We start from the raw sequence: 17,457 nt of genomic DNA, 5'->3' as shown, positions 1-17,457 counted from the left end.
GGCTGATAAAAGTTTTGACCTAAATATATTACATAAAACTGCTCCCTGAATCACAGGAAAATTTCTCGATGAATTCTTCATCTTGACAAGAACACGTTGACTTCCTCAACATAATGAATGAGTGAAGCTATAAGAATCCCAACCTCCTAAAGGATCTGTACACCAGCTTTGTTTAGGTGCCTGGTGTACAGTACATATGATAAAGAAAAAATAAGAAATTGGTGTGTGCATAATTTTGTGTTTGAGTCTTAAAACAACTGGGTTCCTTGTGTGTGTTTGCTCGTGTGTGCTGTAGGAGAGGAAATACTTTACTTGTGCCTTCTGAAAGTTTGCTAGTTGAACCTTTGAAATTAGCTGACAGCAAGTAGATGAACAGGGGAAAGGTATGCAAGGGTGTTATGTGCACAAGGGTATAAAAGGACAGAAAGATATATATCTCAACACCCAGTGAGGTGTAGAAGCTTTTATACCATCTTCATAAGGGATAGGGGAGACAAGATGTAAGGGAGACATAGAGGTAGATAAATTATTTTGGGAGGAAGATGACTGTTCTCTCTGAAGAATAGGCTATAACCCGTGACAGAGTTCCTTTGGGTGTGGCACTGACATTTAGTCTTCTCTGCTACCATAGAAGTCTGTCTTACCTGATTAACCAGATTCCTGGAGAGGGAATAGTTAGCAATTGAGTTCTCTTTAGAGGAGATGTCCCTAGGCAGATAAGGGGAGTCTAGAGAAAGCTCTTCCCTTCATTTGCTGTTCTCTAGTTGCCCTCACTATGAACTCATCAGCATATCACAGGGGCATATTTTGAGATGCATTTCCCAAACCCCTTCAATGTATAAATGTGTGTGTGTGTGTGTGTGTGTGTGCGCGCGCATGAGCATTATATGCATGTGTCTACGTGTTTTTACCAAAAATATAAAATCTATAAAGCAAATGATAAGCTGAATACCTAAGTAGTATCTCTGATATACCAGACATCTGGATGGAATTTAAAAATGATATTAAAACTCCCGGTGGCTTTGTCTACAGATGCCATACTCTTGGAAACATCTGTGTCTCTGTGTATTCATGGAAGAGCTTTTTGCCCCTTTTTAATGCCCCTTTTAGAAAAATTTCAGGTATAAAGGGGAAATGACAAATATAACAAAGGAATTAAAATCTGATCAGATGTGACAGAATGTCAGATGAGCACCTTGTAAAAACTCGTGGACAAACTTTTTCTCTAATGTGGGAAAGTTAAGAGGTTTGGTATCTATTAGTATTAGACATAAAGTGTGCAACAAAACAGGTTAACAGCTCATTTCTTAGTCGGGAGACATTAAGCCTCTACTGAGTCCTTAGGAGAAACAAAACACAAACCAAAGCAGATAACTTGAGGCAAAAATTTATGCTTGCAAACTCCTGCTGTCAAAACTTCATTGTGATCTAGCCTTTGCCCATCATTTCTGTTGGACTTGCATGTCTCTTCTCATCTCCAGTCCAACAAAATCACTTGAGGATCAGAAGCAAGGTTTATAGGTGCTTCTGCTATAACAGTCCTCCATTATACCTCACCCGAACCCATGTGTCATATTCTGTTGCAAAGAAGAACATACATGTTGTATGACAATGCATTTTTACATGGGCACACACAAGAGTGTATAGGACCATTCACCCTCCTGGCTGGCCAAGTTCTACTTCTAGGCTTCTGGGTTAGCTCAGTTCTTGCATGTATTAAAGCTTTATCTTCTTTGTCCAGCCCATGACATACTCAGCTTCTTGATGCAATTACACCTTCATTTCATACACCTTTGTCCTAATAGCTAGCATAGTTTTGCATTCAAAAATATCAGTAAATAGTACTGTTTCCCCGCCACCAGGAAGATCATCTCAAGAATTCTATTAAAAGTAAAAAAAACAACACATTTTGAATATACAGTAACAATTTGAGGGCGCATGTATTCCTAAGTTTTAGTACCTGAACTCTACTACGTTTAACTGCTTTGTGGTACGAATCAAAGGTATTAACCAGGTTAACTCAGAATTTGAAGGTGCAACCACTGAGCTGAACATTTCCCAGAGACAGCATAAAATTAAGTTGCTATTTTAATTATCATAATTGCATTCAGATTCATCATTAAATTACTGTGCTACTTCAGTTTCTAATGAGAGTTAAGAACATTTTAAAAAGCTCTATTGAGTCACATTGATGATGTATTGAACTTTAAGTTGTGACATTGGTATCAGGTTAAACTTGAGGGCAGCAAGCACATTAACTCCATGGAATAGAGTTGGTGCCACTCTGCCAGTACACAACTGTCTCTAATTTGCTCTGCTTTTGTTGTGACTGCGTTTGAGGGCAGCCTTGACAATATTTCACTTTCATGTGATTGCTCAAATCAATCACCCTCAGACTAACAGTTGGTGCCTGGCCAGAGTCCCAGGTGAAGGTCGTGATGCAAAATGTTAGAAGTAATGATACTGACCCATTTGGACCTTGTTTTATTTTTTGGCTGACCTCTGTTTCCCTGCCAGTACTATTAAAGTGAAACCAGAGGGAAAAGTAAGGCTTTTCTTCCATGTTACCTCTGAAGTAGAAGAGTTTGGAGGAAAAAAGAAAACCTTCCCTTCTCTTCACCGAAATGATCAGAGATCTGCGAATCTGTTTCATGATTATTTATCTGTCCTTTTATCTATGCATGCATTCATATTCTTAGATCTGTACATTTTTTTTTTCTTTTGCAATATATTAGGTACTGAAGAAATAAAAACCAAGACCCAAATTAGAAGCTCTACCCCCTGCCAAATGTCTTCAGTCTGATTGAGAAAATAAGGCATAACCACAAAATTTAATTCAAGTAGAAAATGATTTACTGGGAAAAAATAGCAGGAATAGTTCCACGAAAGTGGAGAGCAAGTATGATGATCATTTTATGTGAGCAAGGTAGGAGGGGGAACAAATATTTTGTTAATGCCAAGAGTACTTTATGTAATCTCTCAAATAACTTCTTTGATGCAGTGTTCCATTTAATCAACATGTGAGTACTCAATATTTGCTGGTCCTTTGGTAGAGCTTCTGTCCCCTGGTGGCTCATAATAATGAAGGTGACAGAACAAAAAGCTATAATAACATGGCTTAAAAGTTCTGTGCTTTTAAAGACCATGCTTGTGAAGGTTGTAGAGATACCTAAATCTTAAGCAGTAAATATTCTTAAATTCACAGTTATAGAAATCCAGTTGTTTCTTAAGAAACTTGACTGGTGTCAACAATTCCACTACAGCAATGGTATACTTTGAACCCAATTCTGATTCTTCTCAGGGCCTTTAGTCTTGCTGTCTCCTTTAGGCATCAAAACACAATCCTGCCATAGTTCTCATTAGCACTAACTCCGCTAGCTCCAACTTTGGTTGCTAGTTGTCTGTTATCTTACTCAGGGTAGTTCTTTTCATTTAGCAAAACCATCAACCCTGCCTTAGCAGGTAGCAGAAAATACTTGTTTTTACATATCAGACCTTGAACCTATCAAGAGAGCCTGATGTTCATGTCGTGTCTGCCTTTGGTGTATGCCCTTTACATCTTCACTGTGGTTTTTTACCTGAATAGAAGCTGGTAAGAGAATACAAGGTCCAGGGCCAAAGCTTGACATTGGTCCACATTTTGTTAATGAAATCATGCTATTATTTTTATTATTTTTCCAGAAAAGTTTGTTGTTTGAAAGTAACATTTTTTTATGTTGTGTAAAATATGATAATTTAGGATTTGCATATGAAACCATTTTACCTTCATTTTTATCTGTTTATGTTTGATTTTGTGATGCTGTTTAGACAATGACAAAATTCCCTTGAAGAAAAAGACTCAAGTCACACAAAGAGATTATAATTTTTTTTAGTCAAATGTTGTTTTTTCTATGTGAATATACAAAGCTATCAAATAAAAATGTAAGAATTCATATGTTGAAAAAAATCAAGAGTCTTGCAGGATATGTGTGGTCTGCTAGGAATGGTCACTTGGAAAACTGCTTTAATTTTGGGGGGCAAGTAAGGTGATAATTAGTACAATGAATTTTGTAATTGAAAATTCAGTAACTTAGAAAGGAGTGGTTCATGGCCCATAAATTCATGCTATCTGCTATTACTAAGACATTTTAGATAAGCATATAGTTATACTTAAAAATAAGCTACAATTGTCCCATAGTATCCTTGGGGCATTGGTTACAAAACTCTCTGCAGATCCCCAAATCCAAGGATGCTCAAGTTCTTATCTAAAATGTCATGGAATTTACATATAGCCTATGCATATCTTCTCATATACTTTAAATCATTTCTGGATTAGTCATAATACCAATACAATGTAAATGCTTTTTAAATTGTTGTTACACTATGAAATAATGACAAGGAAAAAAAATGTTTATACATTATCGGTACAGGTGCAATTTTTTAAAAAACAAATCTTTTGATTGACAGTTGGCTGAATTCATGGACATAGAGCACCAACAGTAATGTAGTCATGAGTTTAGAGGTCACAAACAATTTTCCCCACAAAGCTGTCAATTTTTTAGCAGGAAAAAAAAAGTGTCATTTTTATTTACATAGCTCTTCAAAATTTTTAATATGTCACCATATAAAATATTACATTTTATCCTCATATAAAACAAAATGATTCAATCCTATGAAGAGTTATTTCTAAGTTATTGACATCCTAATTTTAAAGAACTTGCTTTGCAGAACACTGTGAGTATCCAAACTGGAACAGAAATCATAGTTATTTCTGTTAGCAGGAACATATAAATCTTTCATTTGCCAAACAGTATGAAAAATATGTTAGTGATATAGTATCTGTCCTCTACTTATTCCCAGATAGTGGTGTGTATTAACTTTCACATCCTAGTCAAGGGGAGTACTTTGACATCCTGAAAGATGGATATATCTTTAAAAAAAGTTTTTCATAAAAACTTCTTTACTCTAGCAACTGCAGATAAAGGCCCTTTTTTTTTCTGTGTAATCCAAGATTCTAAACAGATTATATGCCTTTGTGTTAATAAAAACTGATCTAATAACTAGGGTTGGAGCAACAATGGAATAATTTACTTGTCACGGCTGTCGAATTCATTGAGTACTTGGTCCACTGTTTTTCTCATTCTTCAATAGGTGACATCTTTCATTAAAATTGCAGTTAGTGGGGGAGAATCGGATAGCTTTCTGAGTTGTATCCTTTATGACTTCCTTCGTGTGCTCCCAAATATTGTTTGTGTAATCAAACTAAACCTGTCCAAATGTTATTTTTATAATGCAAAGAGTAATGGAACAAAGAAATCGAGACTTGAATGACAAAGTTGTGTTTTCTCACAAAAAACACACTTAGACTCTGTGAAACATGCCAGTTCACTTTGTGGGTACTCTGTCATTAGGTTGATTCAGTTTAGCTCTAGGTTTTTAAGAATGAATATATGTCTTTACTTAGAAAACTTTGCTTTATGTTCCTCAAAATTCTTTGCAATATAAGTTTCTACACAGTCAGGAGTTTCTGTCTTCATATTCCAAAAAAAAAAAAAAATGAAGCATTTATTATGATGTACCACACTCCCTAGTCAATCAACATATTTGCTCTTGAGCATCTTCACTGGTACTCAGTTCAACTTTAGCATTATGCAAATCACAGATGTGGCTATTTAGAGTCTCTGTGGTGTATTTTAACTTAATGAAAACTTTATCCAAGTGTAGCTTTACCTTTAGTGCATAAATCAAAAGTAAAATTTTACGTAACTGGATTAGGTTACAAAACGGGAAATATTCACTGTCAAAAGTAGATAAGTCATCAATTCGTCTCTTCAGGGTTCAGCAAGTTTTTTTCTGCAAGGGGTCAGGTAATATTTTAGCCTCACCATCACAACTACTTAATCTGACCCTGCTGCATGAAAGCAGCCATATGAAATATGTTAAATAAATCAGACAGCTGGGGTGGTGGCTTAGTGGTAGAGTGCTCGCCTGGCATGCATGAGGCACTGGGTTCGATCCTCCACACCACATAAAAACAAACTAATGTATCCACCTAAAACTAAAGATACATAAATAAATGAATATTTTTAAAATAAAAGAAATCAGGCAGCAGGCCTGTGTGGCCTAGGGACCCTACTCCATGAATTCCTTGTCTGGATGACTCCAAATACTGAGCTACTTTATGCTTGTACCAATTGTCTATATATGAAAAATAAAGCAATCCAAATTTGGTAGTGGAAAAATAGTAGTAGTAGTATATCTCTTGAATCTGGTGGTTGAGTGATATTAAGTAGGCAGATCTTCCATAGGCAGAGAGCAGAGGTGCATCTACTGTATTAGAGTGACATGACAGCTTCCAAGGACCTATTCCCATGTCAGGCTGTTGATGCTGCCCTGATACCACAGCCAGTGCTGACAGCCAGAGCACCTCCTAGTGGTCTCTCCTTGTGGAGGAGCTGGGATTTTTCACAGTATGGCATCTGGGCTACAAAAGAAAAGATATGGGCCAAAGCTATATTTTCTTTTACAGCTTAGCCCCTAAAGTCACAACATTTTTTTCACTATTCTTAGATAGGTACTTGGGGAGAAGGGCTAGATTTCAATGGTAGAATGACAAAGTCACATTGTACATTGTAAGAATGGCATATGAGGTGGGACTATCTTTGGAAAGTGAAAAGGGACATTTTGTTTATTATTTATTGATATGGATTGGGACAACAGCAATAGAAAAGGCAAGACAACAAGATTTAGAGAACGACAAGGGAGAGATTGGGATGGTAGGAGGGACACATTAAAATGGTAGGTAAAGCAATCAAGAGCCAAATTCAGGTTTGTGGAAGGTTAAAACATCAGAGCCATGTATTTGAAACAGCAACCAAAAGAGGAACTTCTATAAAACGTGGATGGATAATCTGAAGGTCTTGAGTCCAACCATGGAGGGAGTCAGAAAGTGGTCTCCAAACTGGAAGGACAGGAGGCTATTGACACCGAGGCCAAATTCAGAACAAGGACCTTCGTGATGTTCTGCAGGTCTGAAGCCCACTGCACATCAAGGACAGGCCAGTAGCAAAGGATGTGGCAGATAAATGTTTCTGGCCAGAAAAGTACGAGTCTTGACTACTGAAGCTGAAACATGACAGGTATCACAGAAGCAAAAAATTCACTGAAATGACTACATTGGCTGGTTGGTTTGACATCACAAATCCAAAAATAGATAGAAATAGCCCATCTGGGAAGCTAAAGAATGAAGAAAGTCTTCAAACTCCATCCCGTAACTTCTCTCATTTTTGCACTCAATAAGCCATTCTCTGCATTAGAGCCCTCAGAAGAGCCCTTCAGAGCATGCACCTTGATACGAGAGCCCTGAGACATCTGTTGTGCCATTTTAATCCTCCCTCCTCTGTACCCAGCCTTCTCTGTCTGTGAACCAAATGTGCCTATTTTTTGCTCTGCTGATTTAATAGCCCCAGGAAAGTTAATAATGTAATCATAGAAGTTCTATCTGAGTGGAACGTCTCGAGTTTCATCTCCCATCTTTCCGTGGGACTCCTTGGATTCTGTGGGCTCTATATTTTTCTATATTTCAGCCACCTTTGGTGCAAAGCTTATTGGAATACTCCTTTCTCCTGGGTGCCTGTGTTCCTGTCCTCCTGTTGCCTGCAAGAAAAAAAAAAAACTCACATTATTATTTAGCAGTGTTTTAACAAGTTTCAGTCCATTAAAAGCAGAAGAAAGCATTAAGTGGCATCCTTCAGCTTTTAACTGGGAGCTTTCATCGGTTTATTAAGAGACTCTATCTGCAAATGTGCTTGTTCCCTGCTAGGGCTTCAGGCCGACTCTTAAGAATAACAACAGCATCCTTTGGGACTAGAAACCCAATTCTAAATACTACCTTCAGGTAAGCTTTTGGAATGTTTTGGTGAGATTAAACAAATAAATGCCAACATTTACTTTCCAGTGAGCTCTAACTGGCTGGACTTATTAACACTCTAAAAACCTTGATCTAAGAAAACAGCCAAGACTGAAGTAACAGACTACCTAGTGAGCCCAAGTTTACTTTAGTTGCCATGTTCTTAATGTGAATTCCACCCTGTTTCTACAGAGCTGTGACATTGGATGGGTAGAAGCCTAGGAATAAGGATACGTAGAGCAATGCAGTTTTGAATTCTTGCATAGATAGTCAAACATCCTGTAAGTTATTTTGACTTTGTGCTTATATGGTGAGAGATTCTATTCTGGATATGTAGATGCATATGGGCACCTGAAATGCTAAGCTAATATTATCTTTCTGAAGAACAGGCACACTTCCTTCCCTCTCGATAAGAGTTGTATTTCCCTTTATGCCTTGACTGCCAGGAAGATTGGAACGAGTACCGTGAACAATCATTGCCCTCATTGAAGTTAATGGAAGGGACATGAGAAACTTAGATCAAGCACAAGAAAGGAAAGAAAAATAGAATTCTATCTGTGTTTCATAGAGTGAAGGGGCAAAAACACATTCAAAGGATATGATTCAACCTGGAGAGATGGTGCCCATACAAACATGTAAGTTCAATATTAAAATATGTTCTCCCATTCACCTTCCAGTACAGCACATTGGAGACTGTTAGGGAAGACTGGCTTGATTTTAGCAAATAAAGAAATCTCATTTCCAATGCACATCCAGTTGTGATAATAGCAATAGCTTACACATCTGAAGCACTGACCCTGAGTCAAGCTATGTAATGTTTCACACGGATTGATGCATTTAATCCTTGCAGCAGCTTAACAAAAGTTTTGCTCTTGTTTTCATTCTGTGAATGAAAATACTAAGGAACAGAGAGGTTAAGTACTTGCCCTTGGTAATGATTTTGCAGAAACCAGGATTTGAATCTAGCAAATGGAATTCCAGTGAGCTGATCCTGAGCACTATGCATGTTGCTTCTGTTATCCACGTTGCCATCTGATAAGTGTTATGTTTTCATAAAGGAGATTTGAGCCTTTCCCTCAGTCAAATTTTCTCCATTCCTTTACTATATTAATGTTATCTCTTCTGTGGTATAAAGAATGTGGGTGCATATTTGTGTGTCATTACATTTGGAAGCATCAGTAAATATAAGGAATCAACAATGAGAAAGATGATAGCATTATTAGATCTACTGTCATAATGTCAAGTGAGATTTGGAATTCTTAATAGATATAGCACTCACCAACTATCCATTATTCCTTTCCATTTCCAAGTCCCTTTGTATTTAATTTGGGCCATATAGTGAATTCCAGCTCATGTATTTATGAGCAAAGGCGACAGATTGCAAACTGCTATGTTTACAAAGGGAAAAAAAAATGGCATGTGGAAGCAGAGTGGTAAATTGATGATAAATGACAAGACTTTGTAAGAAGTAAAAGTATTGGAAAAAAATGGAGTCCTAGAAAAGTTTGAGGAAAGGTGTGAACTATTCTCAAAATCTGCTGTGCCCCATGTGGGAGAATTAAAAGGCCTGTTCTCTACAACCTGTGAGAATACAACAGGACTAATTAGCAAAAGATACAGAGGACTTCATGAGTTCCTCTGAAAGAACTTATTTTTGATACTACTACATTCAAGATACTCTAGCACATTTATAAGTGTTTCATTTCTTAATTAGTTTTGCCTATTTTCTTCTACTTCTGGTAGAATAGAAGCTCCTTAAGACTAGGGATAGGGCTGTTTTGTTCATGGCTATTTTCTTGGTGCTTTGCACATTCCTAGAGCATCATAGTAAGCATGATGTAGTCATCAAATAAATCTATGAGTGAATGAATGAATGAACAAAATAACTGTCTCTCAAATAGATATATTTCTGATATATTCAGATATATTTCTGACTTTGGAGCAGATCTGGTGCAGCCCTGTGACAAGTTATTAGGAATGTTTTGGAGCAAGCTCCAGCTCTGAATTATGGTTATAGTAGATGTGATCTAATGTCTATCCCAATGTTCACACTTTCGATTTTTATCTCTTAACATTTGAGCTTTCCTGATGGTTATAGCTTTTAGCTTTTTACTCCCTACCAGATAGGAAATCCAGTCAAGATGTCTCTCACAAAACCACAGAGAAATATTGCAGGCATTTTTTTTAGCCCTTCCTGTTTGTGAAGGCATTTATCATCTTTTGATAACATGTCATCATGTTCAGAGAAATAGACAACATGTACTTTGTAATCAGGATGGGAGGCTGTGGAATGACAGATGGGAGCCTCTATCAGGTATCCTCATCAAATATGAGTCTCTGAAATGTGTGTGTGTGTTTGAAAGGCTTATACTTGCATTTATGATGCTTGGCTCCATTTCTTCATATGTAGTTATAAATTAATGTGTGCAGTGGCACCTCATTTCAAGTTGGGTGCTCATATCTATGCATGGCCAAGTCTTGATCATCACTCAGATTAGCCTCATTATTCACCAAGCATCCCTTCCACTCAGCTGGTCCTTGGCTGGATTTGTGACTCTCGAGACAGATTCTTTCAGTCTCTGCTGAGCAAATTTCCAGAGAAGGATAGCCCTTAAATTGTCAGCTATGAAAATCAGCGTCTAGCCACTCAACACCCAACATAGGATTATTCTATGTCACGTAGCTATTATAGGGTAATTCACTGCCATCAAGAAGCTTTCAGTCTTGTTTGGTAGATAAAATCAAAATGTAAATACTATGATGTAAGCCTAAAGATACAGGTAAAAAGGGTGATACAGCAGTGATGGCAGAGGTAGGGTACAGGTGAGCCTTTGGTTTGGAAAAAGAAGGTGAGATCGAGAATCAGATTCTAGGTTTCTAATCTCTGCTGTACCATTTAATTTTCTTTGTTTCTCCTGCAATAACTTATACAGAGGGTGATCAATAGCACAGTTAAGGCAGCTAACAGATTGCCTGGCACATAATTGGTACTCTGAAATCTTAGAAAGTTACTATTTATTATGGTCACCACTATTATTGTGTATTGTCATTTTGAGATAGAAATGAGATCTCTGGGAATCTCACAAATGAAAAAAATAAATAAATGATGTTGGGCAAAGAGATTAAAAAGCTGTATAAAGGAAACCCCATAGAGGAAACTGAGAGTCAGCTAGGAAGGGCGGAAACGCTTGTAAAGCCACACGGTGTGTCAAGGCATTCTGGGATTTGACATGCCTGATAGGTAGGAGTCAGTGACGCCAGTGTGTGTTAGCCCCCTTCTACTGGCAGTTTAGGACAACTGACCCTCTTTCCTCGGATCAGCTACAGTGTTTGGTAGAGTCTGCTGCTCATAATTAACAGGGATATCTCTTCTTTAAAGTTCATATTACGACCTGTGTCTAGCTTTGGCAAGTACGTAAACCCTGTGGATCAAGACAACCATCTTTTTAGAGGGAAATCTCAGCTAGCCAATTGATCATGGCAACCCTCAGGCTTTAAAACACCTACATGTGGGATAGACCTTGGCATGTAGTTAAAGCAAAGAAATCAATTCAAACAGACCCTGGGGAGTTTCTGGGTCCAGAGAAGGTAGAGGAAGCACATTCTACGCGGTTCCTCCTGATAACTACAAGCCTGGAGAGGAGTCATAAAGCAACTTTCAGGAGAGGGAGAGAATGGAGAAAAAAAAAGTAGGGCTGAATAGGGACCTCAGGACCTGGGCTATCACCCAGTGGGAAGCTCCTCATTTTGCATTTTTTTTTTTAAATTTTGTTTGTCTCCTACTTATGCCAATCTTGGGCTCCTAGAAGATCCTGTAACCTAGAGCTGTCACTTGCTATAAACAAAACAGCCTCAAGACAAGCCGTTCTTTCTAGTTCTCTTCTAGATCTGGAAGAGGCAGCTCTAGAGAACAGGACCCTTTTGGCCGTACTCCCTGAACTTCGGACGACACCACCAAGAAACTATGCCTTGCCTTCTCTGCCACCCTCACTTCAGAAGCAGAGGGAAAGTCCTGCTGACCATCTGTACTCAGCTCTCATGCAAGTAGAGGCAGTGAAACAAAGTAAATTTGAAAGAGTATGCTAAATCCCACCAAAAAAGGAAGTTGCAGGTCCTGCCCATGCTCAAGGGAAGGAAACCACAGAAAAATGTGAACAACATCAACCAAAGATCATGGAAGGTCTGGTGTGGAGTTTGTCTGTTTTATTTGAGTATTAATCTTGGCTCAGCAAAACTTATTCCCTGATAATATAGTGACTCAAATCATATGCAATTTATATCAAGATTTCAAAATACTATCCCTGGGTCAACCATCTGGGGTTTAAATAAAATTTTATCCAAAACAAACAAAAAGGTACTAGGAGAATTGCAAGTCGACTATCTCTGACAGAATCTGAACCCTTGAGTATCCTTCTTTGACAAGTTGGAAAGATGTTAACCTTTGTAAGCAGATGGCTATGGAGAGACATTGTGGAAAGTAGGTGTCTTTATTCCTGGTCTCATGATCTCTCTGGTCAAACTCCTACAGTGTAAGGTGGCCATAGAAGTCACATTCGAGCAGCTTCTCCCAACACATTCCTAAGGTGGTTTTGTAGCATTATAGCTCTGGCAAGATACTGCCTTGTGAGCAGCTTTCCTTGGTATCTAGAGAACAGATTTCCAGCAAGTTCCACCAAGAAGTCCTATAGATACCTCTCTAGCATTCAGTGAGTTATGGCCACACCCTCTCTAGTGAGGTCTGGGTTGAGAAAGGAAACTTTTTTTCCCTGGACACATGATGCTTATATCTGCTAATCCTGTATTATTTAGAGATCTCTTTTTCTCTTACCTGCTAATTGTCATTTAATGTTCCCATTCCAGTTAATACTAAATTTTCTTGTTCAAATTACTAGGCAATTTCTCTATCATAATTGGACTCTGCTAAAGAATGTCACCAAAGGCATGATCTATAAAAAAAGAAAAATTAATCGTACTTCACCAAAATTAAAAATATTGTAGTCAGGCATGGTGGCATATGCTAATAATCCCAGTGACTTAGGAGGCTGAGACAGGAGGATCACAAGTTTCAGGCTAGCCTTGGCAACTTAGGGAGACCCTATCTCAAAATAAATAAATAAAAACGGCTGGGGATATGACCGAGTAGTTAAGCCCCTGGGTTCAATCCCTAGGAGGAGGAGGGAAAAGTTTGTGAAAGTCAAGAAATAGAAAATATTTTCAGTTCAAATATCTGGCAAAGATATTGTATCCAGAATATATAAAGAATGTTTAACGCTCAATAATTAAAAAAGGAAAAAGTTCAATTTGAAAATAGGCACAAGGTTTGAACAGATATTCTTCTGAAGAATGGACAGATGGCAAATAAGCCATGAAAAGATATTTGATGCCATTAGTTGCTGGGAAAATGCAAATTAAAGCCATGATAAGACACTACTACACACCTGTTAGAATTGCTAAAATAAAATAAATACTGACTATTCTAACTACTATGAGAATGTGGATCAATTGGGACTTTGTACATATTTCTGGGGGAAACACAACTAATATAGCTATTGAGCAAAACATTTTTGACAGTTTATTTTCAAGATAAAAATATATTTGCCATATGACCCAGAGATCTTACACCTAAGAATATCTAAGAGAAATGAAAACTATATTTACACAAAAATCTGAATACAGATATCTATAGCGGTTTTATGAACCATTGGAAAATACTGGAAATGACCCAAATGTTTTTTTTATTGGACAAATGAATTAACAAATTATAATAAATTGATAGAGAGGAATGTTACTTAGCACCTCAGAGGAATAAACTATTGACATACCTAATGCCGCAGTCTGGCTGGGCACAAATAACCAGGAGGTCACGAGCCACTTATAGATTCAAGCAAGAACGAACTTTATTTTCGAACTCACACAAATGCCACCCACTGCAACCCTCCAGGAACTCCGCATGAGCTCAACCAGAACTCAACCAACCCACACGAACTCTCTAGGAACTCCGCAAGAACTCAAAAATAGCGGGCACCTGAGGCAGCAGGAACCACCCCTCTGGCAAAATGCCAGGCACCATCTTGACCTGGCTGCAGCTCTCAACAATCTAACATCTTGGGTAGATTTTAAAGGCATCGTGGCAAGTGAACAAAACCACTCTCAAATAGAACTATCTTTTTTATTATTCCATCTAGATAGAATTTTCTGAATAACACTGATGGAGTAGTTTCCAGAATTTAGGGAGGGCAGTTTTGTGTGTGAGGTAACAGTCCGTTCCAGATCATGATGGCAGTTATAAAACTCAATATAAGAAATAGAAGTTCATAGAAATATAAAAGAAGAATTGCATGGTCAAAGTGGTAAAATCCAAATAACATCCAAATAACAGCCTAGAAAAACATGTTATTGAATAACAGTGACTATGTTTCAATATAACTTCATTTAGGGAAACAGTTTGTGAGTACATTTGGCCCACAGTCCACAATTTGCTAACCTGCAAATTTAGTGAACTGAGTAGACCCCCACGCAGTAGGAGTCAATCATGTGATGGCCCTAGCCCATAGGTTTTTATGATTCTCAAACAGACTGATGGTACCAAAGGCTATACTCATGGATTAAGTCAAGCTTTGGGTATTGAACTTCGTCTTGCCTCCTCACTTACAAAAAAGTTTATGAAATTGTTCAAGGCCAGAACAGGATTGTGAAGGGTCAGGAAACCACATCACGGGAAAGAACATGAAGGATCTGAAATAGTGAACCCCAAGGAAATGTTGGCAGCATCCTCAAATGAATAAGTAGAAGAGGTAGCATTATTTATCCTTTCATTCTCATTTATCCAGCAACTATATACAAACACCTATTGAATTCCCATGCTATTGTAAACCCCAAAGAATCTCATGATCCAGCTAATCAGAGAGTAAATGGAAGTTTCAGAAAGGTAGATTTTGAGTCGGTAAGAAAAGTATCTTTAAAAACTAAGAGCTATCCGAAAGTAGACTGGTCTGCATTGTGACTAGATGAGCTATCAGTCTTTGGGGTTGTACTATAGTCTAGAGAACAGAATAGGCTGACCTGCGGCGTTTGGGAGCAGAGTGTGAATTGGGGATGCTTTGCAGTCTGCTCCATCCTCCCACCGAGCTCCTTAAGAGACCATGATATGAAGTTCAGAAGTATGGACTGCTCAACCCTATTTTAATACCTGTATCTATTTGCTAAGAATTGGACTTCTCCATAATGTTTTTCTGAAGAGATAGTTCATTGGCTAAAATATACATTTAAAAACCCTTAGATAAAGACTTTGACTAAATGCTTTGGGAGACATATCCCTTCTAAGCTTGATACTATTTTTTCTTAAAAAAAAAAAAAGTGGAGCATTTCAAAATTATAGTAGATGAGTAGAAATTTATAAATTAGAAAGGACACTTACAGGCAACCCAAAGTTTATATTTGACCAAGGAAATAATGTCTATATGGAGAGTTTCTATAGTGTCTTTATCACCAGTCTATATGGAATCACAAAATAATGTACTTGTGAATCAGGTCATGTGTTGTGCTTTGTAGTGATCATTAAAATACAAAAACCCCTGTTTATCTTGATTTTTCCTTATTGCAATGAGCTGCTGGTCTGGCTTTATGTGATAAGGGTTAGGGAAAAGTTAAGTATTGGAATTTCTGGATAGTGATTTGACATTGAATAAAATCCAGCAACTCAATCTCCTGAGGTCTTCTTTATTCTCTATACAAGTGAGAAACTCATCCTTTTTTATTTTCTTCTTTTCTCTCTATGAATATGCAGATCCATCATATTTTATCATGTGCCAGTGTTTCTGTATATGGCTGTTTGCATGTGGGGAAATGATATTTAATATATAATGTTTTTTAGAAAGCAGATTTTTCTGATTTCTGGTGGCTGGAGGTTTTATTTCCATTTTTTTTTATAAACAGACCACAAGGAATAATCTCTGTGTTTAAATAGCAATAATTATCATAGGTTCTGCTTGCATTAATACTGTCTGAGAACATTTTGAAGCATTCGTCATAGCTAATGCATTTCTGTCAAATCAAGTAAAATTAGAGAGAGGCTTTTGTAATGAATATTAATGTAAGAGACAGCTGTAAGTGAAGCGAATTATAGAGGCAGGTAAATGTAGAATTAGTGGCAATTGCAAAGTAGCCTTTCATTACAAATTAAGTTCTTCTTATGATGTTAATAAAAATTTAAGGCTCTCGGTAGTCATCAGGAGCCTGCTGAACACTGATAGGACTTTGGAAGTACTTTTCTTGTTCTCTAATTCCAAATCAAGTGCCTTAAATAATTTTGTCATACAAAGGAACATTTGCATGTCTTCATTTTTTATTCTTGCTCTTAAATAAATTTTCTTTTAAAGAAATCTACTCTTTAGTGGAGTTAATTTATTTTAAGTCCAAGGATAGTTCCAGATGTATATGTTTAGAGAATAAATTAAGTAAATAGAGCACTTTGTGTTCATTGAAGCTAGATGCTGTATAAATAAGAGATCATTAACACATCATTACATGTGTTAATTACACATGCTAAATTATGGATCAGATATGGGAAGACATTTTTCCACAAAAGTCACATAAAGCCAAGATAAATTTCTCAAGTGGTATCCTAGATGAAATTATACAGAGATAAATGCATCTTCTGCCTGAACATTGAATGATATTAAGTTATACCTCTAGAATCTTCTAAAGATGTCAATAAAGAAAACCAGTTCAAAAATAAAAATATTAACTGGATAATTTGTGTTTTGATCTGAAATGGTTAATAATTTCATTTAAATGTTTCTATTCAATATTTATAAGAGCTTTACAGTTGTTGTTTTATCCTACCATATTTCCCTATCATTACTGCTATTATAATTATACATAATACAAGTTCATTATGCACATTTTAAAAGATTTATATGACCTAAATTTTTTTAAATACTCTGTATTCCCTTTTGCTCAAAAATTTCTTGCTAATAAATTTGGATAAAAGTGAAGAGAAAAAAAAAAAATTCTCTCCCTTTGCCCCCTTTCTCTGTTTTCTTCATTACTGAGGACCAGTGTTTCTATATTGAAGATTCTCAGACGTTTATATAACAGTATTGCCCTTTCTGTCTTTCAGAGACAACAGCCAGTGTTAGGAAAGAGTAATCTTCCTTCATATATTTGATTCTCTCTGTATCAGACAGTTCAGGCTAACATTTGTTGTGGTAATCCCAATCTCCTTTTCACAGAAAATTTTGTTCTTTGCTGTGACTCTGCTGCTATGTCTCTCTGAATAATCAGTGGAGCAGGAGTATTGGGGTATTGTTTGCCTTATGTTTAAAAAGAGGAAGAAATGTGTTTTTGTCAGCTTTTTAGCTGCTATGACTAAAGGACCCAACCAGAACAATGATAGGAAAGGAAAAGTTTATTTATGAGTTCATGGTTTCAGAGGTCTCTGTCCATAGATAGCAGGTTCCATTCCTTGGGGCTCAAGTTGAAGCTGAACATGATGGCAGAGATTGTGGTGGAGGGAAGCAGCTCACATGATGATCCAGGAAGCAGAGAGAGGGACTCCACTCTCTAGA

The 17,457-nt window shown here is 37.1% G+C and overlaps 1 protein-coding gene across 1 annotated transcript in view; it reads left to right on the top strand.

The window, feature by feature from the left end:
* The window catches only part of Znf385d (zinc finger protein 385D), a 207,612-nt gene that overhangs the window by 134,921 nt on the left and 55,234 nt on the right, over positions 1–17,457 (top strand). The window contains exon 4 of the mRNA XM_076868555.1: positions 11,885–11,897. Within this exon, the coding sequence (XP_076724670.1) occupies positions 11,885–11,897 (13 nt within the window). The remainder of the gene's footprint in view (positions 1–11,884; positions 11,898–17,457) is intronic.

This window comes from Callospermophilus lateralis, chromosome 1 (assembly GCF_048772815.1).
Source record: "Callospermophilus lateralis isolate mCalLat2 chromosome 1, mCalLat2.hap1, whole genome shotgun sequence".
Taxonomy (NCBI): Eukaryota; Metazoa; Chordata; class Mammalia; order Rodentia; family Sciuridae; genus Callospermophilus; species Callospermophilus lateralis.
The sequence above is the reverse complement of the archived record's forward strand: the minus strand, read 5'-3'. Positions and strand labels throughout refer to the sequence as shown.